We start from the raw sequence: 26,656 nt of genomic DNA, 5'->3' as shown, positions 1-26,656 counted from the left end.
GAAAGCCCAGCCCTTTAACGGAATCCATCATATTGAAATGGGGCACGCAGGGACAGATGAGTGCTATACTCTCTGGCGGAGAGGATCTCGCCTATGTTTTCTGACACTGAAATGACCCAGTAATGAACATCGCATCCATCAAACTAACAGAACCAGGTCAGACGGCTGATCTAGACTCATCATTCAATATATAAATAACACATTTTAATTGATGACAGTCTAATCTAGAAGATCGACCACTATCTTAGAAAATGGAATTCTGTTGATAGCTGCTACTTTCCAATATTTCCAACAGCTGCTACTTTCCAATATTTCCTGACATGATGTTCCATACATATGTAGATGGCTATGTAGAAGTCTTAGGGCTAGATTCAATGCAATCTGCCCTTTTTGGCCATGCACCCTTTAAAGGCAATGTTTTTGTGGAGGCCGCATTCACGGTAAATGCTGCATACATCAGCTCAATCGGAAATGATCTTTAAATGTCAATGGCGCTATAATGCAGATCTGATTGAATCTAGGCCTTATGCTCTCATGAGGCATATAAGACCTGTTTTCAGTCTGAAATCTACCCCTGGACACTTCTGGTAGATCTGAGACGATTAGACATGTAGGCAGTATGGAGGAAAGTCCACCGATCCAACCATAAGAGTCAATGGAGCTATTACCATATTGCACCCATCCGATCATTTCAGATCAATGAGAATATGAGAAGAGCTTGGGGGTTGATTTCAAACAAAGCACTGGGAGAAAGACAGACATGAAAAAGATACTCAATATGGCCGTGGGAATAGTTAGGAAAAGTGTGGCTTTAATGTAAACACAACATTCGATTGGCTCAGCACAAACATTCCACATGAGAGAGCAACCAATAATCTACGGAGGAGGAAGGGGTGCAGAACAAAAGCATTCACAGTAAAAAAAAGAAATCTGGTATAATCATATATATACAGTACGGTGTTTAAGGTGAAAATGGAAAGGGGGATTGAGAGAAATGAGGAACGACATGTGATAGAGGGAGTATAGAGGGATAGGATGCATCTTCAGGTGCACAGGTGAATGAGTGGAGAGCAGTACTTTTCCTCTGTGAAAATAGAGAACGTGACAGCCGGGGTTTGACTGTGGCCTGCTCAGGGTTAAGAGGTCAGGGGGTAGGGTTAACCCAAACTCCCCACTGAGAGACTGCTGCTGAATTCCAACTCTACCCCAGCCCCTGCCGCTTGGACATGTCTGTAGATCTAAAATCGATTGTGTGTGTTTATGTATATATTATATATATATATATATATATATATATATATATATATATATATATATATACATATATATACATATATACATATATACATACATACATACATATACATACAAGCAATGTGGCAAAAATACCACTCACTCTATCAGAAGAGAAGGTGACGCAATTACCATATTACCTAACCCATTCATGTCCATATTAACAAATGTGGCACTGAACAAATTTTCTTTGGTGTAAATGCATTACATTTGGTGATAACATAGTTAGTACAAGTGTCTAGATATGCCAAATTGACGTTTTAAGATTGGCATTGTCTATCATACCTCCAAAGTTGGGATTTTGAGACAATAAAAATCATTCAAATGACTTCAGCATATGCATTTTGAAATACAATTCAGAATGATATAGTTTAAAAGCATAAAGTATTGTTCTGTGACCTGTTTAAGCCCAAATATGCCATATAGATGATTCAACTCGTTGTTTGTGAACTACAGCCGTTTCTGTGTCATACTATATTTAGTCTTTGGACACATGGGGTTACTGTATTTTACACATTACACAAATCATGTCATGTGAATACATGTTCAAATGATCAGATCTTAATCACTTTTGGTATATAGATTGTCCAGACCAATATAAATATGAAAACAATATTGAAAGAAATCCCATCCCTCTCTCACACAGACACCTCTAGAGTACATGCAGTATTTCCAAATCCAATGGAGACTGCAGAGAGAAACATTTTACAACTGGTGTGCATTGATGTCTGTGGTGTGTCTACACACGCGTGTGCTTGTGAGAGAGGAAGAGAAAGAGAGAGAGAAAGAGGGCAAATGCTGTAGCAGGCCTCACTCACCATTGACTTACATTGGATTTGCTTATGCTGTATAATATACTCTAGGGGTGTATGTGGATTTCTTTAGATATTGTTTTTATATTATATTGGTCGAAACAATTATTAACATTTGAACATGTTCTGAGAATCAGATAAAAAATCTCATAAAATGAATGTGCTTGTGTGATAGAGAGGGTGTGGAATTCTTTAGATTTATATATTGGTCCAGGCAATCTATATAGCAAAAATGATTAAGATGTGAACATGTTTAAGATCTGAGAAAGAGGGACAATGCTGTAAAATCACTCACTCTCCAGTCTCTATTGACTTGCATTTGATGGGCTTATACTGCATGCACTCTAGGGGTGTGTGTGTGTGGATTTCTTTAGGTATTGTTTAAACGCTTTGGCCGATTTGTCCATCAGTAAACTCAGAGAACATGTGTACTGTAGAATATTATACATTTCTGTTTATGGACATGAAAAGGTTAAACCAATCAAATCCTTTCAAATCTACAGGAATTCCTAGAGGGGGTAGTATGGATGGATTTGGAATTCAGCATGCTTGCTCACAAGGGTCATCCTGAGCTAAGCACTGTGTGGCTTATCTAATCTACAAATTACCTCAACTTCCAAATAATTGAGCATTCACATATTCATGTTTTATTACATAAAGAGCACCTAGGAAGACCCTTTTGAACAAGCAGAGAGACTGGTCAGTGGTCTGTGGCTGTCCTCTCCTAAAACTACAAATCTGTAAGGACTAGTGAGTGAAAACAACACAGTGGAAACCTATCCAGTCCTTTCATCTCAGTGATAAGTGATAAGTGAGAGGAGACCAGGAGACAACCATATGATACATCACTGACCAGTGGACTTGAGTGTGCAAGTCTAAAATGCTCACCTATTCCCCATATGATGTACTACTTTTGAAGAAGTAGTACACTACATGGGAGGTGACATTTGAGACGGTCCATCAGAGCAGCTCTAGACCCTCTGAGACTGAGACAGGAAGTGGTGTTCCACCGGTCTGACAGGACAGGAAATAAATATGTGGCACGGGATTCTAGGAGGTAGGAGGGCATGAGGTTGAAATAAAATCCATAGATAATTTGATGATAATAAAGCGTTTGTGTCCCTTCAATTGCATTATATTGTAAAGATAGTGTGAAAGTGATCAATGATCTCTAATTCTATTCCCCTCTCTGTCATGCTCAGAAGGTTGGCACTGATATCACACTTTCCCGACACAGATATATCATTGGCTGACAGGCATTTCATCACACTGCAGGAGGCCAATGGCAGAGCCTGCCACACACACAGAACCCCCCCCCCCCCTGGATGTTTAAAAGAGAGAGAGGAATAAAACAGAGCAGAAGGAGCTCATGTAGAGCAGCCCTGTGTGAGTCCAACAGAGAGGGGGGTTCTATCCAACGCTGTACAGAACCCCCACTACGCGCCCCAGCCACCAGTACCTCCTCTATTACATCATCACCTAGAGCACAACATCACCTCTGCAAACGGAGCTCCAAGGGGTACATTCATCGTGGCTCAATGTTCTGGATGTTGCAGATAGAGATGTAATGTATAGAACTGACACAAATCTCTATCACAAGGAAAAGAGGACCTTCTCCTCTCTATGCATAACATTTCTATCTGATTTGTTGCGAAACCTGGCACGAAAACAGAATATACCCCTTGGACCTCCCCTTTTCTGATTTACATCTTACAGTTGTTCACACAATCAACAAAACATGAAAGACATTCAATAGGAAACACATGTTGATAAAAAATAAACAAAAGGGGGTGGTGGAATTCTGAAATTAAAAAAAGGAATAGAGGAACAGAACATGGCAAAGAATCCGTCGTGGTGTCTGGCGGCAGCTCTTTGGGTCCCTTTGGACGTGTAGATTTACATAATTATGCCTTTTAATATCATCAAAATTATTATTATTATTAACCACCTCACACCCTCCAATGCAACCTCTGTGCAGGGCTAGGCCTCAGTATAAGCCACACCCCCTCAGGTTGTTGGCGATGATGATGTCAGTGACTGCGTCAAACACTACCTGGATGTTTCCTGTGTCAGTGGCACAGGTCAGGTGACAGTAGATCTCCTTGTTGGGCGAACGGCTCTTACTCTCAAATTGCACCTGAATGTATGCAGTAGCATCATCATAAGTGTTAGCACCTATGGGGAAATTGGGAGGAAAGGTGGGTGAGGGCGAGAGAGAGGAGAAAGAAGAGTAGGAGAGGAAGAGAGATACAGCGCCAGAGAGTGAGAGAGACTTACGACCATCTGTTCTGCATGTGTGTCTGTCTAAGTTTGTGTATATACGGACTGTAGGGAAGTCTTACCTGTATATTCAGGGAAACAGATACTCAGTGGTGACTTCTTAATCTTCTCCTCGAACAGATCCTTCTTGTTGAGGAAAAGGATGATGGAGGTGTCGATGAAGAACTTGTTGTTACAGATAGAGTCGAAGAGCATGAGGGACTCGTGCATGCGATTCTGCAGAAAAGACCAAATAAGACAGATGAGATGCATGTTTGAGAATATGTGTGGTGTGTTTGTGAGTAGTACGAAGTGTGTGTGAAGTACTTACAGTTGTTTCGTCCTCATGCAGAACCTGATCATAGCCACTTAACGCCACACAGAAGATAATGGCCGTCACATCCTCAAAGCAGTGGATCCACTTCTTTCTCTCTGACCTCTGACCTCCAACATCAAACAGCCTGAAAGAAACATAAGAGTTATAAACGTGTCATAACATACACCACAAATATGCTACAAACAAATATACTGGACTGGGAGAGGACCTGTATGTGTAAACCTATGTGTGTGTGGTGTGTCTAACCTAAAGTGCAGGTTTTTGAAGGTGAAATGGGTCTCCACGATCCCAGTGGTCTTGACTCGGGTTCTCAGGATGTCCTGCTCGGTGGGCTGGTAGTCAGCAGCACCAATACGGTCTAAACTGTCCAGGTAGCTAATGAGAGAAAGAAGGAAGGAGAGGGGAAATGGAAACAGGAGGGAGGAGGGGGAAGAGAAGGAGGGGAGGAGAGGAGAGGAGAGGAGAGGAGAGGAGAGGAGAGGAGAGGAGAGGAGAGGAGAGGAGAGGAGAGGAGAGGAGAGGAGAGGAGAGGAGAGGAGAGGAGAGGAGAGGAGAGGAGAGAGGAGAGGGGAGGTAGAGCTTCAGTAATACACTCTTAGAAAAAAAGGTGCCATCTAGAACCTAAATGGGTTCTTCGGCAGTCCTCATAGGAAAACCCTTTAAAGAACCCTTTTTGGTTGCAGGTAAAACCCTTTTGGTTCCAAGTAGAATCCTTTCCACAGAGGGCTCTACATGGAACCCAAAAGGGTTCTATCTGGAACCAAAAAGGGTTGTATCTAGAACCAAAAAGGGTTCTCCTATGCGGAAGGAGGAAGAGCCCTTTTGGAACCCTTTTTTCTAAGAGTGTAGAGCTACAAAAATACAGTGCGAAGACTAACCTTTGCACTGTAAAGACTAACCAACGCAGTCACTTCAAAGACTAACCTTTGCACTGTGTTACTGTTCAAGAACAGGCAGCTAATGGACTCAAATTCCAATATGTTATGTAACTGGAACTTTCTCACAAATCTTCCATTGATTCAATGCATGAATTATGCTTAATTTAAAGTTTCATGCATTCCAATATGCTTGGTCCCTTAGTGTGTACTCACTAGGCAGCGGAATCATTGAGCTGGTACTCCCTGGCCCTGTTGAAACACTCCTGGGTCCCGGCATCGGCCCACAGACGCTTCATAGCTGTCAGCAGCTCTGCTGAGTAGGGCTCTGTGTCCTCCATACGAGTGACCACATCACACACCAGCTTAGCATCCGCCTGGACACACACATACATAAGATATTATGTACAAAAGATATGACTATGCATCACCACACACACACACACACGCACGCACGCACATACACAAACAAAAACACATGCATAGATTTTTTAAGACATATGAGGTGAAGACTGTATAGCTGAATTCCTGGATGTCTACCACCATACCCCACTGGAAACATTAAGGTCTGCTTTGCAGTGCACCTTGAAGTAAGGTTTTGAAAGGGCCATTGGTTGTATACTATGGATGAATCCTACTCTGTGCAGGGTGCATGTACCCACCTTTCTGTCCTTGTCTGCGTACTCAATGCCCAGAGAGTCCATAGCTCGGAGGACGGCAGCCAAACTCTGGATGGTGTTGCTGTAGACCACAGGCTTATACTGCTTCACATCATCCCCAGAAAAGCCATCCTCATGGATAATCCTGCATACACACACACACATCAGAACACATACAAAATAACACACACACACACACACACACACACACACACACGTACGTAGGCTAAGTGTGCGTGCATGAGCGCACACACACAAACATTCACACTTCAGTGAACCCACATTTCAGCAGATGCTTTAGTGTATGTGCATCTGTACGCTCGTGCATGTGACCAAGAACAGGGTTGTCTCTGAGCGTCAAGCAGTGCCTGCTCCTTTGCACACACCCAAATACACGCAGCACATCAATGGCTGCCACCCACCTTCTCTTTTCTTCTCTCTTTCACACACAAAGACTCACTCACACCTCAGCAGCATCAACTGCAGCCAATATAGCCACTTTAGGTTTCACATTTGTAATGACAAAGGTGGTCTGTACATTTAAACCACTCAACAACATTGACATGAAACGTTCTGATATTGAGGATCAGATTATAAATCCATTACACTAGCCTAGTCTGGAATACACTTCAGCAGTTGGGGCGGCAGGTAGCCTAGAATGACAGATAAAAATCTGTCATTCTGCCCCTGAACAAGGCAGATAACCCACTGTTCCTAGGCCATCATTGTAAATAAGAATTTGTTCTTAACTGACTTGCCTAGTTAAATAAATAAGTATACTATTAACTTCAAAAGGTGCATAATCCATAGGTATGAAGATCTTATTCTTACAAAGTACCACATTATGGAACACATTTTTAAAACGACTTCTCAGACAGAGTTCAGTCTGTCAAATCGGAGGGCCTGTTGCCCGGTCCTCTGGCAGTCTCTATGGGGGTACCACAGGGTTCAATTCTCGGGCCGACTCTTTTCTCTGTATTCATCAATGATGTCGCTCTTGCTGCGGATGATTCCCAGATCCACCTCTATGCAGATGACACCATTCTGTATAGATCTGGCCCTTCTTTGAACACTGTGTTAACTAACCTCTAAACGAGCTTCAATGTCATACAACACTCCTTCCGTGGCCTCCAATTGCTCTTAAACGCTAGTAAAACCAAATGCATGCTCTTCAACCGTTGTCTGCCCGCATCTGCCCGACTAGCATCACTACTCTGGACGGTTCTGACATAGAATATGTGGACAACTACAAATACCTAGGTGCCTGGCTAGACTGTAAACTCTCCTTCCAGACTCATATTAAAAATCTCCAATCCAAAATTAAATCTAGAATCGGCTTCCTATTTCGCAAACAAAGCCTCATTCACTCACGTCGCGAAACATACCCTCATAAAACTGACTATCCTACCGATCTTCGACTTTGGTGATGTCATTTACAAAATAACTTCCAATACTCTACTCAGCAAACTGGATGTAGTCTATCACAGTGCCATCCGTTTTGTCACCAAAGCCCCTTATACCACCCACCACTGCGACCTGTACCTCTAGTCGGCTGGCCCTCGCTACATACAGTGGGGCAAAAAAGTATTTAGTCAGCCACCAATTGTGTAAGTTCTCCCACTTAAAAAGATGAGAGAGGCCTGTAATTTTCATCATAGGTACACTTCAACTATGACAGACAAAATGAGAGAAAAAAATCCAGAAAATCACATTGTAGGATTTTTAATGAATTTATTTGCAAATTAAATTTGCAAATTATGTGCTGTATTCGTTCCCAGACCCACTGGCTCCAGATCATCTATAAGTCTATGCTAGGTAAAGCTCCGCCTTATCTCAGCTCACTGGTCATGATAACAACACCCACCCATAGCACGCGGTCCAGCAGTTATATCTCACTAGTCAACCCCAAAGCCAACACTCCTTTGGCCGCCTTTCCTTCCAGTTCTCTGCTGCCAATGACTGGAACGATTTGCAAAAATAGCTGAAGCTGGAGACTTATATTTCCCTCACTAACTTTAAACTATCTGAGCAGCTAACCGATCGCTGCAGCTGTACATAGCCCATCTGTAAATAGCCCACCCAATCTACCTACCTCATCCCCATATTGTTTTTATTTACTTTTCTGCTTTTTTGCACAACAGTATGTCTACTCACACATCATCATCTGCTCATCTATCACTCCAGTGTTAATTTGCTAATTGTATTACTATGGCCTATTTATTGCCTTACCTCCTCACGCCATTTGCACACATTTTATATAGACTTTCTTTTTTTCTATTGTGATATTGACTGTACGCTTGTTTATTCCATGTGTAACTCTGTGTTGTTGTTTGTGTCGCACTGCTTTGCTTTATCTTGGCCAGGTCACAGTTGTAAATGAGAACTTGTTCTCAACTAGCCTACCTGGTTAAATAAAGATGAAATAAATAAAATAAAATAAAAAATTCAATGACCTTCTCTTAGATTTTTTTAATTTTCACAGATGTTCAAGATGCATAGCCTTCCTCAGTATGTGCCTTTCTTAATGTGTGTGTACCACTTTGCTAGTCTGTACTAGTACACTATGATCAAGTTCTATTAAAACATACTTGCTATTTAATAATTAAGGTATTGGTTTTTAATAATACAGATTGCTGTATACCATTATCAATTCACCTTGCTACATACAAACACAAACACACACACACCTTTTTCTAATTTGGCACAAAGAAACAAGAATCCATGATTAACTTGGTCAAAGAAAATGGCCCCGATTGGCCTATAGATGACGCTGTTATAAGCAGTCTCACTTAAACTCTCATATCCGCCGCCCGTTTGACACAGACACTTGAAAATTGGCATGTAGGTGTCTTTCCGCAAGCTGAACAAATTTGCCACAATGACCCATAAGGTCCTTCAGGATAGATTTTCCTCCATCTTGGAAATTTGTGAAATTTGTGTTTCCTTAGTTTGAGAAAACCTAAGGGATTGGTTAAGTAATGGCTGAGTTATGGATAAATCCACTTCACAATGGCCTATAAGTTTGAAACATTAACATGATGAACCATGTTAAGTCTGGCATTGATATCTTTAAAAAAAATGAACAATTCACTATGTAACGCTAATGCTTAAAATAATCACAAAAAAATATTCTTCTCATGGACTAAAAGTCAGATTCACTCCAAATGCGTTCTTTGGACTCATCACAATAGTCCCTAACGAGTTTGACAAAATAACATTGATGAATTCAAAGATGGCCACATGTAGATGCATATTAGCACATAGGCTAAAATTCTAAAATATACTAAAAATACTTCAAACATCTTCTACTTATGAACCATAGGACCAAATGACACCAAATTTGGAATGTAGCCCATAGTACTTGTCTTAACTTAGTTTAAGAAAAGATCAAAAGATGGCTGAGTTATTGACAAATCAAGAATCTGTTTTTATTTGTGTATTTAAACCAAAGTAAATCCACTCTGATCTTGTGTCTTTTCTGTCATCCTGAGAACCCCGTTCATTGCTGGCCGTGGCTATACTACATGGCCAAAAGTATGTGGACATCCCATAAAATTAATGGATTCAGCTATTTCATTGCTGACAGGTGTATAAAATCGAACACACCGCCATGCAATCTCCATAGACAAACATTGGCAATAGATTGGCCCGTAATGAAGAGCTCAGTGACTTTCTACGGGGCACCAACAAGTCAGTTGCGTCAAATTTCTTCTGCCCTGCTAGAGCTGCCCTGGTCAACTGTAAGTGCTGTTATTGTGAAGTGGCAAGGTCTAGGAGCAACAACGGCTCAGCAGCGAAGTGGTAGACCACACAACCTCACAGAATGGGACCGCCGAGTGCTGAAGCACGTAAAGGTTAAAAATCGTCTGTTCTTGGCTTCAACACTCACTACTGAGTACCAAACTGCCTCTGGTAGCAACGTCAGCACAATAACTGTTTGATGAGAGCTACATGAAATTGGTTTTCATGGCCGAGTAACCGTACACAAGCCTAAGATCACCATGTGCAATGCCAAGCGTTGGCTGGAGTGGTGTAAAGCTCACCGCCATTGGACTTTGGAGCAGTGAAAAAGCGTTCTCTGGAGAGATGTATCACTCTTCACCATTTAGTAGTCCAAAGGACGACTCTGGGTTTGGAGGATGCCAGTATAACGCTACCTGCCCCAATGCAGAGTGCCAACTGTAAAGTTTGGTGGAGGAAGAGTAATGGTCTGGGGATGTTTTTCATGGTTTGGGCTAGACCCCTTAATACCAGTGAAGGAAAATATTAATGCTACAGCATACAATGACATTCTAGACAATTCTGTGGTCACAACTTTGTGGCAACAGTTTGGGGAAGGTATTTTCATGTTTTAGTGTGCACAAAGCTAGGTCCATACATAAATGGTTTGTTGAGATCAGTGTGGAAGAACTTGACTGGCCTGCACAGAGCCCTGATCTCAACCCCATCGAACACCTTTGGGATGAATTGGAATGCAGACTGCGAGCCAGGCCTAATCGCCCAACATCAGTGCCCAACCTCACTAATGCTCTTGTGGCTGAATGGAAGCAAGTCCCCGCAGCAATGTTCCAACATTTAGTGGAAAGCCTTCCCAGAAAAGTGGAGGCTGTTATAGCAGCAAAGGGGGGACCAACTCCATATAATGCCTATGATTTATTTTTGAAAGAGATATTTATTATTCTAATTATTATTATTACACTCCTTTGTAAAACATGATAGGGTATCTCATGGGGTTTATCGTGTCAATGAAATTCTGGCAAATAAACATATGGATGTAAGCACATCCAGACACACACCATTATCAATATACATACATACAAAACTACACAAATGCACACCCATGTGTACACACACAAGGAGCCAATGCTATCTCTGTCCAGGATCAGTTTTTCCTCTTCCGATCCTGGCATTATATAACATAACCAATGTAACATATGTAGTTCACAACAGAAGCCTCTCCTGAGCGATGCTTTTGGGTAACTGTCTGTACCGCTAGGGAGAACCCCCAGGATAATTAAATATGGAGAGAGTGCTAGAATGGAAGGAAACAGATTGGAGTAGAGGGAGTAGTGTGTGTGTGTGTGTGATGGAAAAAGCAGGGTGTGTGTGGGGCAGATGAGTGTGTGCTGAGGTACAGTGAATGCACTGAACCCAACATTTTTGAAATTGTGGATTTTTGAGAGGATGTCTGCATAGCAACAGCCATGTTTAATTATGTGCATGAAAATATTATATAATGTGCTTTTCCGGTTGGGCCCTGGATACAGAGGTCTTCTTTAAAAAAGAAATCTAGTAACAGGGTTTAGAAAAAGAACAGTGATTTAGATGAGAGAGTGGTTTAGACGAGAAGGGGAAAGGTTTAGATGTGGTTTTAGATGCCATATTTTCTGAGTAAATCCGCTTTATAAGCAAAGTACTCTCAGCGATATCAGGCACTTAAAGCCAGTAAGATTAAACCAGAGATATTTGCTAATGGAGCTGTAGTGTAGTGACCTCACTAATACACACATATTGGCTGCACAAAAACACACACACACAGTCACAAACATCGATGTATTCGCCATGCCTCTTTATCGATAGATGCATGGAAAACCTATGGGTAAATTTCAGCACCATGTCAGTGGACAGCACCCCTGCGGCCTGCTACTGACCGTGAGCACCGCCTCCGATTACCGTCTACAGGAGGTGCTCGAATCACCGGCAAAGGTACGGCCTCTAAGGAAACATGGCGGAGCTAGCGGAGGCGCAATCTCAGGCCTCGCCAAAGACGCCTGTTTCAGAAAAAAAGCACTTACTTCATTTGTTTGACGATGGTGCTTTTGCCCGATTCTCCTCCCCCTAAAGGGAATAGAGAGCAGAGTGAGAGTCGGTTGTCTTTCGGGGGACATGACATCAGGACCACGGAGAGCGCCTGTCGCCCCGGCCCGGCTCTCTGCAATCGACATCAACATCAACCGAACCGTGCAGAATGGGCAGCCCCCGTTATAAACGTTGTCTTACCAAGCAGTAGCAGTTTCACTTCCTTTGCGGCAGTGACTCCATCATCCTTCAGGTTTTTTTCGATGGCTTTGCTCCTGTCCAGAGCAGCGCGCTCCTCAGCGCTGAGTGTACATCCCATGTCTAGAACCGAATGAACAATCCCTTCTCCTCTATTCCGCCCTGTCCCTCGCCGACTCAATATGTGTGTTTGTCTCTCTTTCTCGCTCGTTCAGTCTGCTACAGCATGAGGCCCGGATTGAGGGCAAATAAAGTCGGGTCAGAACAGGGTTTTTTCTCCGTCCCTCTTGGAGCGGGGGTGGGGTCGTTGTGTTCGAGCCTCGGGGCTGGGGGTCTCTATAGGGCGGCACTGATGACAGCGAGCGCGAGCGATCTCATCGTTCAATCTCTTCACAATAACCGACGAAGAGAGGAGGGGAAGGGAAGGCAGTGTGCGCGAGACTCACCTAGCGCAGACAATCTCGTTGACGTCAGAGCAAAGGCAGGCGCTAATCGTCCGATGCGACCACATTCAAACGGGGATTTTAAAGACACATTTTGCTTCGTGGAATAATTTCGCTGAATATACAATGTATAACAGGCCTTTTTATTACATAAAAGGCGTGGTCTCGCACGATACTGGGAGTGGGCTATTCTTGTCTTCCGTGTCCTTATAAATAAAATGTATAATCCACTAGGAGTGGGTAAACATCGGCCTATAACTTTAGCCGTTTTACATTTTAGTCATTTAGCAGACACTCTTATCCAGAACGATTTACAGGAGCAATTCGGGTTAAGGGCCTAGCTCATGTAATGTCAACAGCAACAATAGGCTACACAAGGTAGTACAACACAATACCATTACATTTCAATTGTATTAATTATTAATCTAGCAATTGCTTTTATCCCGTGTGCATGTTATGTTGCTTACATATATGTATTGATGAGTGTGTGTGTGTGTGTTTATGTCTGCAGTGCAGTATGTGTAAAAGTGAATGTGTGTGTTTATTTGTGTGTCTCTGTGTCAGTCTGTCCTTAGTCAGATTTTTTTCCCTCATTTTGTCTGTAATAGTTGAAGTGTACCTATGATGACAATTACAGGCCTCTCTCATCTTTTTAAGTGGGAGAACTTGCACAATTGGTGGCTGACTAAATACTTTTTTGCCCCACTGTATTTGTGCCTCAGTAATCATTATTCACAATTTACTACAGACTATGTGTTTATGCACACATGGTTGCACACACACGCACAGAGAGACAGACACAGTGACATACACACATTAACTTTTACAAATACTGCACTGCAGACAAATACAAACACACACACACACACACACACACACACACACACACACACACACACACAACATAACACAGACAAATCCATCCAACAATTTTGTAGAGTCACAAGCTTGATGTAATCATTGTGTGCTAGGAATATGGGACCTATACTAAACTTTTGACTACTTTAATACACATAAGTGAATTTGTCTCAATAATTTTGGTCCCCTAAATTGGGGGGACTACAGTAAGTACAAAAAGTGCTATAATTTCTAAACGGTTCACTCGATATGATGAAAATACCCTCAAATTAATTAGGGTTAGGATTTAGGGTTAGGTTTAGGGCTTAGGGAAAAAAGGATTTTGAATGGAAATACATTTTAGGTCGCCACAAGTATAGTAAAACATTTGCTGTGTGTGTGTGCACATTTTTTAGATACTGCCCATTTCCCAAAGTTGACACATATTTTTTACCTGGGTGGTATTTCCATAGACTGTAGGGCATTTCAGAAAGCAGGATCAACGGGTTTGTTAAATATTCTATGTAATCCATAGTAAAAAGTTTTATCGGGATCTTGGAAATGAAATGCAACTCTCGACATGACTGAAAGCAATGGGCAATTTGTTTTAATAAATCCAACACTTTATTTGGATTTCGGAACAAATATTCCCCAAACCCATTGCAAATTGTTCAATATCAATCTAGTTTTTGTAATAACTAATGGTTATTGGTAGAATGATCAAATACATCCAAGGGTCCAGTCTGTGGTGGAGAAAGGGGCCTGGGTTTATAGCGGAAGAAGAAAAGGCCCGCAGTGATTTCAGTTTGCTCTCCAACCAGAGAAAACAATGAAGTGACATAGCAATTATGAGAACTATTGGTTTTGTAACACAATACAATTTTACTCAAATAAAAAAAACATACAATCAAGCTCACAGACACAAAACTCACACAGAAAAGACATGTGGTAGCACACAAGCAATGCCACCCACACGTTACCACTCTTTCACAAAGACACACACACACATACAGACCAACACACACCCCCCAGACAGCGTGACAGACAGCGTCACTCCCGGGGCTGGCTGTCCAAAATGTTCTCAGCCAGGCTGGTGAGTTTGCTGTCTTCCAATGCTCTGACCAGCCGGCCCAGCCGTGCCGCCCTCCCCTCCGCCTGGATGAAGCGGCTCAGCAGCTGATAGGCCTGCTCGTACAGCCCCTCCCTCTCATACTCGTAGGCCAGGTTGTCTATGGCCGGCCCCTTCAGCGCACAGCAGTTCTTGCCCAATGCCCGCCCCACTTTCCTCCAGTCCCGCCCAACGCCGTTGGAGAACCGCTGCAGGTCCCCTGCCGCCAGTATGCGGTCCTCTGATAGGTCAGGAGACAGAGTGGGAGGGGCTGTTAGAGACATGTATCCAGAGTCTATATATGTTTCTGCATGTAAGACGTGGTGTAAGTAAAATACAGCAGCAACCTTCCAGCTACTGGCCCTCCTCTCTTACCTCTAGGCTACCCTGCCGTCCCGGGTGTAGTAGATGACCCATAATGAGTGTCCTCTATACCAGAGATTGGGCAAGCTATAATGGTCCTCTTCCTCAAAGGACCACTTAGATTAAAACCAGCACTTGAGCTGACTAAAAGTGTCATCAAACTATTTGAGGCACAGGTCAATAACCTTCCCTAGACCAGAGGTGGTCTACTGACCGAGAGGTGAGAAACACTGTTCTATGTCAGTGTATGAATGTAGAGGACCCTGGGGACAGCTCCCTGCTGAACCCCCACTGAAGATAAGAAGCAACCATGGAAGTCGGAGACAACTCACCAAACACCCTCTTCTGGAACAGGAAACAATTGCTGGGCACGGGGGGCTCTTCCTGTGAGAGGGTGGGTGGCTGGGGGATGTGACCCAAGGCCTGGCTCTGCAGCTGCTGGTCCAGCTCAGCAATCTCATCATCCCTTAGGCGCCCCGGCTGACAGGAAGTGACATCAACATTTAGAACACCTCATAGTGAGTCATAAGGCATAAGGCACAGCAGAGTACCTGTTAGGTATACACTATAGATTGCTGAAGTATTGCTTGTGATCTGTTGATCATATATTACCAGTAACAACACCACTATATATGGATTATAACCGGTATATAGTATATTACCTGTGACTGGTGGATGTGTTGCAGACAGAGCTCCAGGTCGTCCAGACAAAAGTCCAAAGTGTGCGTCCCGGCTTTGAGCTGGGTTTCCAAGGCAAGCTCCTGTGGGCCGTGGAGGAGGCGGCAGGCGTGCTGGGAGAGGGACTGTTGTACGGCACCGGAGCCATAGCTCTGCAGGAACCTGCGGCACGCCGCCACATCCTCAAACTTCAACTCTACACCCAGCAGAGGATCTGCATCATGCAGCTTCAGGATCTCGTACCCCTCCAGCCCCCCAGCTGAGTCTGGGACACAGTCCATGTAAGGTCAAAGGTTAGAGGTAACCATAGCGAATCACTGGCACAATAGTAATATTACTGTGACCATAAAATAAATATAACCTGACTGTGTCTCCCTCCACTACTCTGGTCCAGGCAGAGCTCTGAGCTCAACCGTGTTATGACTTCCTAAAAGGTCTACTAGCGTTTATCTGACAGCAGTTTTTCATAAGCTTTTAACTATATTCATCCCCTCAGTAGATAAGCAGGTCACACTGCAACACCAGCCCTTTTTCACTCCCCATGACCACCAAGCTAAGCCTTTCTTTCTATCAATAATACATCTGCCTCACCCAATGCTCAGCATGCTCCCTACGCTAGCTGGAGACCGGATGGCCTGATGTGGCTCACCTGTGAGTGTCAGCTTGAGGACTTTGAAGACGCTGAACTTGCCCTGCTGGTCTTTGTAGAGAGAGAGCAGGTTCACTGCGGGACAGGAGTGCAGGAAGAGAACCGCACATCCTGTCCACGGGCCATCCTCTACACTCAGTGTCACCATTTTCTAAAATATCAGATTAAAGTTCATAATGCCTCTGCTCTGTATACTACTAGTCAGACATTATGCTGAATTTTGTACAGCACAGGAGCATGTACTTATAGCTATATTCTTACATACACAGTACACACACACACTCCCCACTTGACATTACCACACGCATGCGCACTAACAGAAACAGACATGCACGTTGTCCTATAAATAGTTAATGGGAACTGTCTCTGTCTCATTCCCTTTTCTCTCTCATACATATCACAGCTCCTCTCTCCTGCCTCTCTCCTCCCAACTAAACATACCTTTTCATCTATTATGTCCATTGTTTGGGCATTCCCGTCATCTGACCTCAGCTGTCACAAGCTTCTTCTGTGTTTCCTTCAAGCCTCCTCCTTCCTGCAGAGAAAGAGCAGATATATTGCTCAGACAATCAAAAGTCTGAGTTCAAAGGCTAATACACATCAATCAAATCCCTCCTGGTATTAAAAAGAGTCAGGATCCAGATGCAGTCACAATACAAATTTTATTTATTTTAATTTTACCTTTATTTAACTAGGTAAGTCAGTTAAGAACAAATTCTTATTTTCAATGACAGCCTAAGAACAGTGGGTTAACTGCCTGTTCAGACGTAGAACGACAGATTTGTACCTTGTCAGCTCAGTGATTTGAACTTGCAACCTTCCGGTTACTAGTCCAACGCTCTAACCACTAGGCTACCCTACCCTGCCACCCCAATGCAACCCCTCACTTCATATTATCTCACTCCACTATTCTTATTTTACCCTATCTCCCCTATATGTCATTACATTAATTTACTATTTAATGTCCCTTTACTACCCAGGGGCATTTCTAGGATTTGAAGACATTAGGAACTTAGCCCAAAGCCAGTAAGGGGGTCCGGGGGCATTCTCCCCCGGATAAAATGTAAGGAATTTCAACAGCTAAATGCATTCATTTGGTGCAATTTGAGATTAATATTGAGAGATTAGAACATTGAGAGAATATATATTTTTCAGGCAACTTCTACCTTCCACAGGGTCTCTCTACTCTGGAACACACACATCTACAGTGTATTTCCAAAAACCACTGAGCCAAAACTGATTAAAGTCCCACTGTCACGTTGGTATGAATGATTCGGGAGACAGGCGCAGGAATGCGTGATAAGTTTTTTTTATTACACCCAAATTATAACGTGCCGTGTAAAGACACGGGGACAAAGACCAAACAAACACTATACAAAACACAGGGTAGAAACCCCCCAAAAAGAGTGAGGAATACCTTGAATAGATAACATAAGCGCACAATGATTAACACACGGAATGAGACCAGTAATTATATGCACAATTCACAATGGCACGAAAGCCAAAACACACAGCACAGGTACTCACACGAACCAACTGACATTGTAACAATAATTGTCAGGACACTTGTAAACCAAGGGCACACTTATACAATTACTAACCACTGGGAATAGGGGGCAGGTGTGCGTAATGAAAGTTCCGGAGGGATCAGTGACACCCAAAGTACCCAGACACCCTCTCTCTCACACTCACACACACACACACACACACACACACACACACACACACACACACACACACACAATTAGAATCCATAGGGAAACTTTAAGTGATAGTTTACTGTTTACTGAGAGCAATGGACATTATGATAGAGGAAACACAAATTGTGACATCACCGACAGAATGATCCTATTCTGAAATCAAACATTGTTTCCGCAGGATGGAGGTGTGTGTGTGTGTGTGTGTCTACACGTTAATCCTCTACCTCTCTCCATCACTTTCTATGTGTCGTCTGTTGCTGTCCCTTAGTATTCTATGTTGCTGTCTTTTGTCTACCCTCCTCTCTCATCCTGTCCTGGTTGTAAAAAAGTATAAAAGTAAACAAATGTTTTAATAGTAATTTCACAGGATTTTCACCTTACATTTTTTGTAAGCCATGTTTTATTTTTTCACTGTCTGTATTTCACTTCTTATAATTTGTGAAAATAAATTAAACAAATTAGATTCTATTGAGCAGCTTGAAGTGATACAGTCTACTGTGTGCTCAATCCACCTGCCCTCTTCTGTTACTTTCTATGTGTCTTGTCTGTTGCCGTCTCCTTTGTCTATCCTCTTCTGTTTATGGCTTGTTCTGTTCTTCTGGTGTCTCTCCATCCTATCCTATTCTTCTGTTGCTGTCTCTGTGCCTTGTTTAGTGTGTTTCTTTCATTTTGCAATCCAAAACGGTCAAGGGAATACTGGGGTAGCTTAACTTGTTTTGGGCCTGTGACCGGATCACCTAAATCATCCTCTTTCCTACCATTTGCTCCTGGCTGCTGCTGTTCTAATTGCTCCACTGACTCCTCCTTGGCTTATCTGAAAGGTAGCAAGGTGCAGCATGTCATTAGTTCGTTTTGAAGGGCAACTGCACTTCCTGATTTTACCTTGTTTTAGATTTGGTTCATTAAGAAATGCTAGCGGCCATGACTGAATTCAAATGTGAGTTGGTTTTGGGGTGTGGTTTGATGTTGGTGTCTCGTGTGCATGTTCACAGGTGGGAAGAATTAGCCAAATTTTATTGGCAATTATCTTCAGCCTGCTGGTGTGTGTTCTGACTTTGGATAGCCTATCTCCAAGGCTAGTTATGGCCAGGAAATAAATTACACAATGTAAATGAGCCAATATTTTCATGCTGCACACCTTTTAGTTCTCATGAAATGCTTTTAACCTTTGTATTTGAATTTCTACAATTTATAGTCATTGAAGTCATTGAAATTTTGAGTTATTGGAGCTATTGGAATATTAACATATTGTCCCATGTACATTGTGTAATTTACAGAGGGTCCCTAACTAGCCTCATAGGGATATCCAAAGTCAAACTAAATTTACCACAGGCATTACGATTGGGTCGCATGCAGCTGCACTCCAAATTGATTATTACTTGTGTCCTGCCAGCTGTGGGCAGGATTGAAACAAACCCAACCTTCATTTACGTTTTGATGCGGTCACAACCACAAGTCTCACAAAACTCAGTTTTGGACAAGACTGACTTCATGACCAAAATCATCATATTTACACTTTGTAGTTAATTTTGACAGTAGAATACATGTTTCATATCTTTTTAGGGGCAGATGCATATTTAAAGTTATTTTAAAGTTATGACCGGGCAACTGTAAAGAAAAATTATTCTGCATAACAGCGCAACACAACTCCAAACATGACAGATAAGAAGCTACATAGCCCCTAGGCCAGAGATGGGCAACTCCAGAGGACTGGAGTGGTGTCACACTTTCGCCCCATCCCAAGCAAACACAGCTGATTAAACTAATTGCATTCTAAACTGAAGATCATGATTAGTTGATTATTGGAGTCAGGTTTTTTTTGCTGAGGCAAAAGTGTTACACCAATCAGGCCCCCAAGGTTAACTCTGCTGCTGCTTTGATTTTCTGGCTGTTCTGCCCTCTCCACCTGCTCGCTTTTTTTGCCACTCTTTTGGAAGAAGTTCCGAATATCCAGACTCTGACTGAGTGACAGGCGTTTTCATAAGTAATGACATTGACATCTAACCAGTGCTGCAGGGATGAGGGAGGGGTCAAAGGACATGAGCAGTCCACTGCATTGTGAAATCTCAACCAATCACAGCAGGCACTGCATCACTCCAGGGGCTTCTTGCAGTGCCTAGAGCAGTATATTGTATTGTTTATTTTTGTAGTAAAAATGTGTAGTGATATGTGTTTATGGAAACTTAAACCAGACTGAAATGTGAAAAACAATGTTGCCATAACCCCTATCTAACCCCTATATCTGGGTAGACTTCTTTCAATGTGACTTGGGTCTGGTTTAGGGTCAAGTAAATGCTTGATGTGCTAGACCTGGGAGAGGGATAAATAAAGGGAAAACAGTATCTGAGCTCGATTATGCAGTCTGTGATACAGTCTGGAATCGAACCAGGGTCTGTAGAGACACCTCTAGCACTGAGACGCAGTGCCCTAGACCACTGTGCCACTCGGGAGCCCAAAATAATACATATAGAAATCTAACTAACGTGTCCATAAGTCAGCCTACAATTCAGGGTTTCAAATTTGGCCTGCGGGTGATTTGATTTGGCCCACGTTTTCTGAGTAAAGAAAAATATATATCTTTTTAAATTGCTGCCTATTGGGGAACATAAAATACTGTAAAATCACCAGGAAATCAGCTCAAAGTGTTTAAATTTAAGAAATTTGTTCCCATGTATTCCCACGCATAAATAGAGGCACGTACAGGGCCTTCCGAAAGTATTCATACCCCTTGACTTATTCCACATTTTGTTTTGTTACAGCCTAAATTAAAAAATGATTTAAAAAAAACTGTTCTTACCCATCTACACACAATACCCCACAATGACAAAGTGAAAACAAGTTAAGACATTTTAGTAAATTTATTGAAATTTAAATACAGAAATATCATATTTACATAAGTATTCACACCCCTGAGTCAATACATTAGAATATCCTTTGGCAGCAATTACAGCTGTGAGTCTTTCTGGGTAAGTCTCTAAGAGTTTTTCACACCTGGATTGTACAGTATTTGCACATTGTTATTTTTTTAATTCTTCAAGCTCTGTCAAGTTGGTTGTTGATCACAGCCATTTTCAAGTCCTGCCATAGATTTTCCATCTGATTTCAGTCAACACTGTAACTAGGCCACTCAGGAACATTCGCTGTCATCTTGGTAAGCTAATCCAGTGTATATTTGGCCTTGTGTTTTAGGTTATTGTCCTGCTGAAAGGTGAATGTCTCCCAGTGTCTGTTGGAAAACAGACTGAACCAGGTTTTCTTCTAGGATTTTGCCTTTGCTTAGCTCCATTATGTTTATTTTTATCCTAAAAAAAAACTCCCTAGTCCTTGATGGTGACAAGCATACCCATAATACGATGCAGCCACCAACACGCTTGAAGATATGAAGAGTGGTATGCATGTTTTGGATATATTGTATTCTATACAGGCTTCCTTCTTCTCACTCTGTCATTTAGGCTAGTATTGTGGAGTAACTAAAATGTTGTTGATCCATCCTCAGTTTTCTCCTATCACAGCCATTAAACTGTGTAACTCTTTGAAAGTCACCATTGTGGTCTCATGGTGAAATCCCTGAGCAGTTTCCTTTCCTCTACGGCAACAGAGTTAGGAAGGACGCCTGTATCTTTGTAGTGACTGGGTATATTGATACACAATCCACAGTGTAATTAATAACTTCACCATGCTCAAAGGGATATTCAATGTCTGCATTTTTCATTTTTACCCATCTACCATCCAATAGGTGCCCTTGGCGAGGCATTGGAAAACCTCCCTGGCCTTTGTGGTTGAATCCATGTTTGAAATTCCAAGGGACCTTACAGATAATTGTACAGTGCCTTCGGAAAGTATTCAGACCCCTTGACTTTTTCCACATTTTGTTACGTTACAGCCTTATTCTAAAAAAATATTGTTGTCTTGGCTGTGTGTTTAGGGTCGTTGTCCTGTTGGAAGATGAACCTTTACCCCCAGTCTGAGGTCCTGAGTTCTCTGGAGCAGGTTTTCATCAAGGATCTCTCTGTACTTTGCTCCATACATATTTTCCTCAATCCTGAGTCCCTGCCGCTGAAAAACATCCCGACAGCATGATGCTGCCACAGGGATGGTGCCATTCAGGCCAAATAGTTCAATCTTTCATCAGACCAGAGAATCTTCTTTCTCATGGTCTGAGAGTTATTTGGTTCCTCTTGGCAAACTCCAAGCGGGCTATCATGTGTATTTTTTACTGAGGAGTGGCTTCCGTCTGGCCACTCTACCATAAAGGCCTGACTGGTGGACTGCTGCAGAGATGGAAGAACCTTCCAGAAGGACAACCATCTCCACAGCAGAACTCTGGAGCTCTGTCAGAGAAACTATCGAGTTCTTGGTCACCTCCTTGACCAAGGCCCTTCTCCCCTAATTGCTCAGTTTGGCCGGACGGCTAGCTCTAGGAAGAGTCTTGATGGTACCAAACTTCTTCCATTTAAGAATGATGGAGGCCACTGTGTTCTTGGGGGCCTTCAATGCTGCAGAAATATTTTGGTATCCTTCCTCAGATCTGTGCCTCGACACAATCCTGTCTCAAAGCTCTAAGGACAATTCCTTTGACCTCATAGCTTGTTTTTTGCTCTGACATGCACTGTCAACAGTGGGACCTTATATAGACTGGTGTGTGCCTTTCCAAATCATGTCCAATCAATTGAATTTACCACAGGTGAACTCCAATCAAGTTGCACAAACATCAAGGATGATCAATGGAAACAGGATGCACCTGAGCTCAATTTCGTGTCTGAATACTAGTGTAAATAAGGTATTTCTGTTTTTAAAATATCTACAAACCTGTTGTCATTATGTGGTGTTGTGTGTATATTGCTGAATAAAGTATAATATTTAATCCATTTTAGAATAAGGCTGTAACGTAACAAAATGTTTTTAAAAAGTCAAGGGGTCTGAATACTTTCCGAAGGCACCGTATGTGTGGGGTACAGAGATGAGGTTGTCATTCAAAAATCATGTTAAATTATTATTGCACACAGAGCGCATCCATGCAGCATATTATGTGACTTGTTAAGCACATTTTTACTCTTAAACTTATTAAGGCTTGCCATAACAAAAGGGGTTGAATACACAAAATCTAAATTTAATCAGTTTTGAATTCATGCTGGAACACAAAATGTGGAATAAATCAAGGGGTGTGAATACTTTCTGAAGGCACTGTATGTGATCGTTTCTCAATGTAATCAAGGTTTGAAATGATTATGTTTTTGTCAAATACTATATATGTTTGGAATTCTTGATGTCAATTTGCAGTTAACAAATTATTTAGAACTGTGTTCCGGCCCTCCGACCATCCACTCAAAGAAAAATCAGTTCACAGATGAATGTAATTGGGGACCCCTGGCCTACATGTAATCATAAGCCATCATTACATTCATAGACCGGTAGTGTCATACATTATTAAAACTGAAAGTGTACTGGATTAATTCACCAGATGTAGCCTAGAATACCATAGAGTGTATGAGGATTATGTCATCATCAAGAGTTTATTAATGCAACATTTAACATCCACCACTGCAGTGTCAAAGACTAAAATCATCCTGAAAAAGTGCCAACCAAAGGATTCCCTGGACATTGGGTCAATTCAGTGAATGCCATCCTTTTGATTGGGATGAAAATGAGAATCAGTCTACAAGGCACAGACTGCCAAACAAGTAGAATTGGTCGGTTTCATTTTTTGTAGTGAATACTTATATTGTACAGTCTATAGATAGCAATAGTAATGATTCATTGGGCAAAGCTTACAGGAAAATTGAGTTTTTGTAGGGTTTATCGATAAACACCGAAAATAAGGCCTGTGGTAAACACAGGCTTAGACGATCTTATACGTTTTGTTCTATGAAATAATCTTCATCAGTTAAAATCCCTTTTTGTGAATTTTGAAGCATTTACATTATAATAAACCCATATATTCATAATGATCATGTTAACTGACTTATTTTCTCATAGAATAAAATATATAAGATCTCTTAAGCCTGTGTTACCTCAGACATTATTTTTGGTGTTTATCCCAAAACAAATTCTTTCTCCATTCATTTTCCCCATAGGAATGGCTGAATGAACCAGAGGTAATGCATTTCTGGTTTTTAGGACTACAAACTGGTGAGCTCAATGCTGGGTTAGACTAGGCATTTAAATATACACTAGATGACTGATAGGGGGCGCTCTTTTGAAGCTACAAATATTTTGGAATATTTTAGAACGCATTTATTTGTTTTTGCCACATGATCTCTATTACAGACACCTTAATGCATACTTGTGAATCATATTATGTGAGCTAAGCATACAAATAAAACATTTAAATATATAAAAACATCTTACTTAAAGTATAATATTTTGAAATACTAATATGTCACTGTCCCCACAACAACAAAATACTTAAATAGATGTAATTTTGTCCTTGAAAGATTTAAATGAAATACTGAAGAATTCTATTAATTCCTATGGAACTGCTGCTTTCTGAAGAGTGCCAACATGGCTTCAAAGTCTCTCATTGGCCAATACATAGCATCAGCAATCCAGGGTTTATATACATCATTGGGTTAGACTACTGGGCCTACAAGACAGGTGGCACTGTGGGGTGTGCAGTCCTGTGAAAACCTCGAGGCCCGTACATGATGACAGGCATTTCATTACATTCTCTCCTGCTATGAGGCAAGAATATGACACAGCAGACTGGTCTCATACACTAGACATAACATAGTAAATGTAAATCCAGGTCACTCAAATTAGTATGATATGTTACGTTTGGTATAGTGAAAGAGATGGAGGCCCGCAAACTGTCTAAAAAAAGGAATCACAACAAGTAACATAAGGTTCAAATTGCAATTCGTAATATGTCATATAAATAGTAATTTGTAACTTATCATACAAAATAGATGGACATCCACAAATTAATACTTCCCATGCTAAATGAATGAAATGTCTAGCATTTCCGTACAAAATACATTTACGTACAGAATAATACGAATTGCTCTGAGACCACGTTGGACACAGTGCGGTTCAGACTTTTAGGAAACTAGAAAAGTAGACCTACTTAATAGTAAATTAAGCTTCACCAAACACCGCCTATTGACCTTCAGTAATAAATAAATAAAATACTGCTGAAGTTTTAATCATACAGTCAAGTTGTTACAAAACAGTAGCCTAATTAAACAATAGAAAGGAATCTTAGCAACTTGAGAACATTTTCTTTCACGATTGACTAGTACTGTTATGCATTTGTCTACTGTCATTTGTGGCATTAACTGTTTTATAGGCTATAATTTCGTTTTGGGTTTAAAGTAAATTCATAACTGTTTTGTTAACTTACCTTTAAAGAAAAAACGTCGTAAGGACGGCAACGCGTCCTAACCACAGAAACACATAGACACATTCATAACTTCCCGACAGGTGATTGGCTACAGGGAAACCTGGAGGCACTGTGATTGGTGAGAAAGAACATGCCGTTTCCCTATTGGTTAGAATCACGGATCTTTACGGGAAGGAAGTAGTTGACTGTTTTTGTTGGTTGATTGGATGGAAATAATTGTCTCACTGACCCGTTACTGCTTTAGCCATTTGCTTGCAACTGTGTAGCTAACGACAATGTTGAAATTATATCATTGCATGTACTCACTGAACATGACACTGAAAGCAAAATGAATCGACTGAGAAGCAACATACCAAATAAGTAACAGGTTATTTTGTTTAGGCCTATATAGATATAGGTACCGTTATTTTATGTTTTTGGAAGCAGGGCCACGTGTGATGTTATTCATTTGCCCGGTTTAAATGTTGTTAACATGTACAATCCTTCCTCGAAGTATTCACTGCGCCATTTGAATGTAAGGGGGGTTCCTTACGTGCACATCCACATTGTCAGACAAGTGATTCATTCGGAGAAGGTAGGCCACATTTAACAAGGAAATACCTATGTTACAGACTGAAACTATGGCAACTGCTTGGGGACAAAAACAGGCCAGATGAAGCATATAACAGAATAAAAAGGATTCACATAAAAATAAATTATGTGAGCAAGGCCCACATAAGGTCTGATAGTAAACTGTCAGTCTTATCTAGGCATGACAGGAAATGGCCTCACTATTAATCAGAGAGCCACTTCCAGGGAGATTCGGACAGGTGAAGTCAAGACAGACTTCAGCCCTCTCTTCCTCTCTCAGAATCTGATATGCCAACACTTTACAGTGTGCAAAGCTAAAATATCTTGATTAATAAGCCCTAGTGCTGAAATATATCTGTAGTGCTGTCAAAACACCCACACACATTAAACGTGTTAGACTACTGTTCATCTCCAAGTATTCTCTTTGATCACAGCAGTAAGATTGTATTGTAACCATCACAAACACATTCTCTCTATTTCAGTGAAATGGGGAGGGGGGTTAACAATTGTGATGACCTTTGTGCAAAGAAAGGAACAAATTATTTTCATTCATTTTATGATATAGACCATTTTTACTTTGTGGTTGTGGAATCTAGTGAAACCCATTTATTGTCCACACACGGGCTTGTAAATAACCGCACCAGTTCAAGCACCGCCTACGCCCCAATCTTGATTCATCCAAATAATCAATGATGAAATCCCAAAACTAGGAACTACTGCTGCTAGTAATAACAAAA

The 26,656-nt window shown here is 41.6% G+C and overlaps 1 protein-coding gene across 3 annotated transcripts; it reads right to left on the bottom strand.

Annotated features, from left to right (window-relative positions):
- Nucleotides 1-1,329: 1,329 nt before the first annotated feature.
- Nucleotides 1,330-25,453, bottom strand: LOC135558801 (guanine nucleotide-binding protein G(o) subunit alpha-like). Of its 3 annotated transcripts, XM_064992950.1 has the most exons (13): nucleotides 25,350-25,411; nucleotides 18,769-18,824; nucleotides 16,752-16,845; nucleotides 16,311-16,461; nucleotides 15,646-15,926; nucleotides 15,316-15,463; nucleotides 12,031-12,073; nucleotides 6,239-6,380; nucleotides 5,793-5,953; nucleotides 4,948-5,076; nucleotides 4,696-4,825; nucleotides 4,448-4,601; nucleotides 1,330-4,280 (listed from the first exon to the last, which is right to left on the bottom strand). In XM_064992950.1, the coding sequence occupies exons 3-13, from the start codon at nucleotides 16,770-16,772 to the stop codon at nucleotides 4,093-4,095; spliced, it is 1,548 nt and encodes a 515-aa protein (XP_064849022.1). In that variant the 5' UTR covers nucleotides 16,773-16,845; nucleotides 18,769-18,824; nucleotides 25,350-25,411; the 3' UTR covers nucleotides 1,330-4,092. The 3 variants fall into 3 exon arrangements, with proteins under 3 accessions (XP_064849022.1, XP_064849014.1, XP_064849033.1); XM_064992942.1 differs by lacking the exon at nucleotides 18,769-18,824 and having other exon boundaries at nucleotides 25,350-25,453; XM_064992961.1 differs by lacking the exons at nucleotides 15,316-15,463; nucleotides 15,646-15,926; nucleotides 16,311-16,461; ... (1 more) ...; nucleotides 18,769-18,824; nucleotides 25,350-25,411 and adding an exon at nucleotides 12,236-14,567.
- Between the last annotated feature and the right edge of the window lie 1,203 nt (nucleotides 25,454-26,656).

Source organism: Oncorhynchus masou, chromosome 2, assembly GCF_036934945.1.
Source record: "Oncorhynchus masou masou isolate Uvic2021 chromosome 2, UVic_Omas_1.1, whole genome shotgun sequence".
Lineage (NCBI taxonomy): Eukaryota > Metazoa > Chordata > Actinopteri > Salmoniformes > Salmonidae > Oncorhynchus > Oncorhynchus masou.
Note: the sequence above shows the minus strand (reverse complement) of the source record. Positions and strands in the feature narration are given on the sequence as shown.

What these genes read in the sequence shown, in the direction of transcription:
- LOC135558801 (XM_064992942.1), bottom strand. Translation starts at nt 16,772, where the DNA reads ATGGACATAATAGATGAAAAG. An exon ending in CCTCAAGCTGACACTCACAG is followed by an intron (nt 15,927 to 16,310) that starts GTGAGCCACATC and finishes ACTGTGTCCCAG; the next exon opens with ACTCAGCTGGGGGGCTGGAG. An exon ending in ACGCAGACAAGGACAGAAAG is followed by an intron (nt 5,954 to 6,238) that starts GTGGGTACATGC and finishes GTGTGTGTCCAG; the next exon opens with GCGGATGCTAAGCTGGTGTG.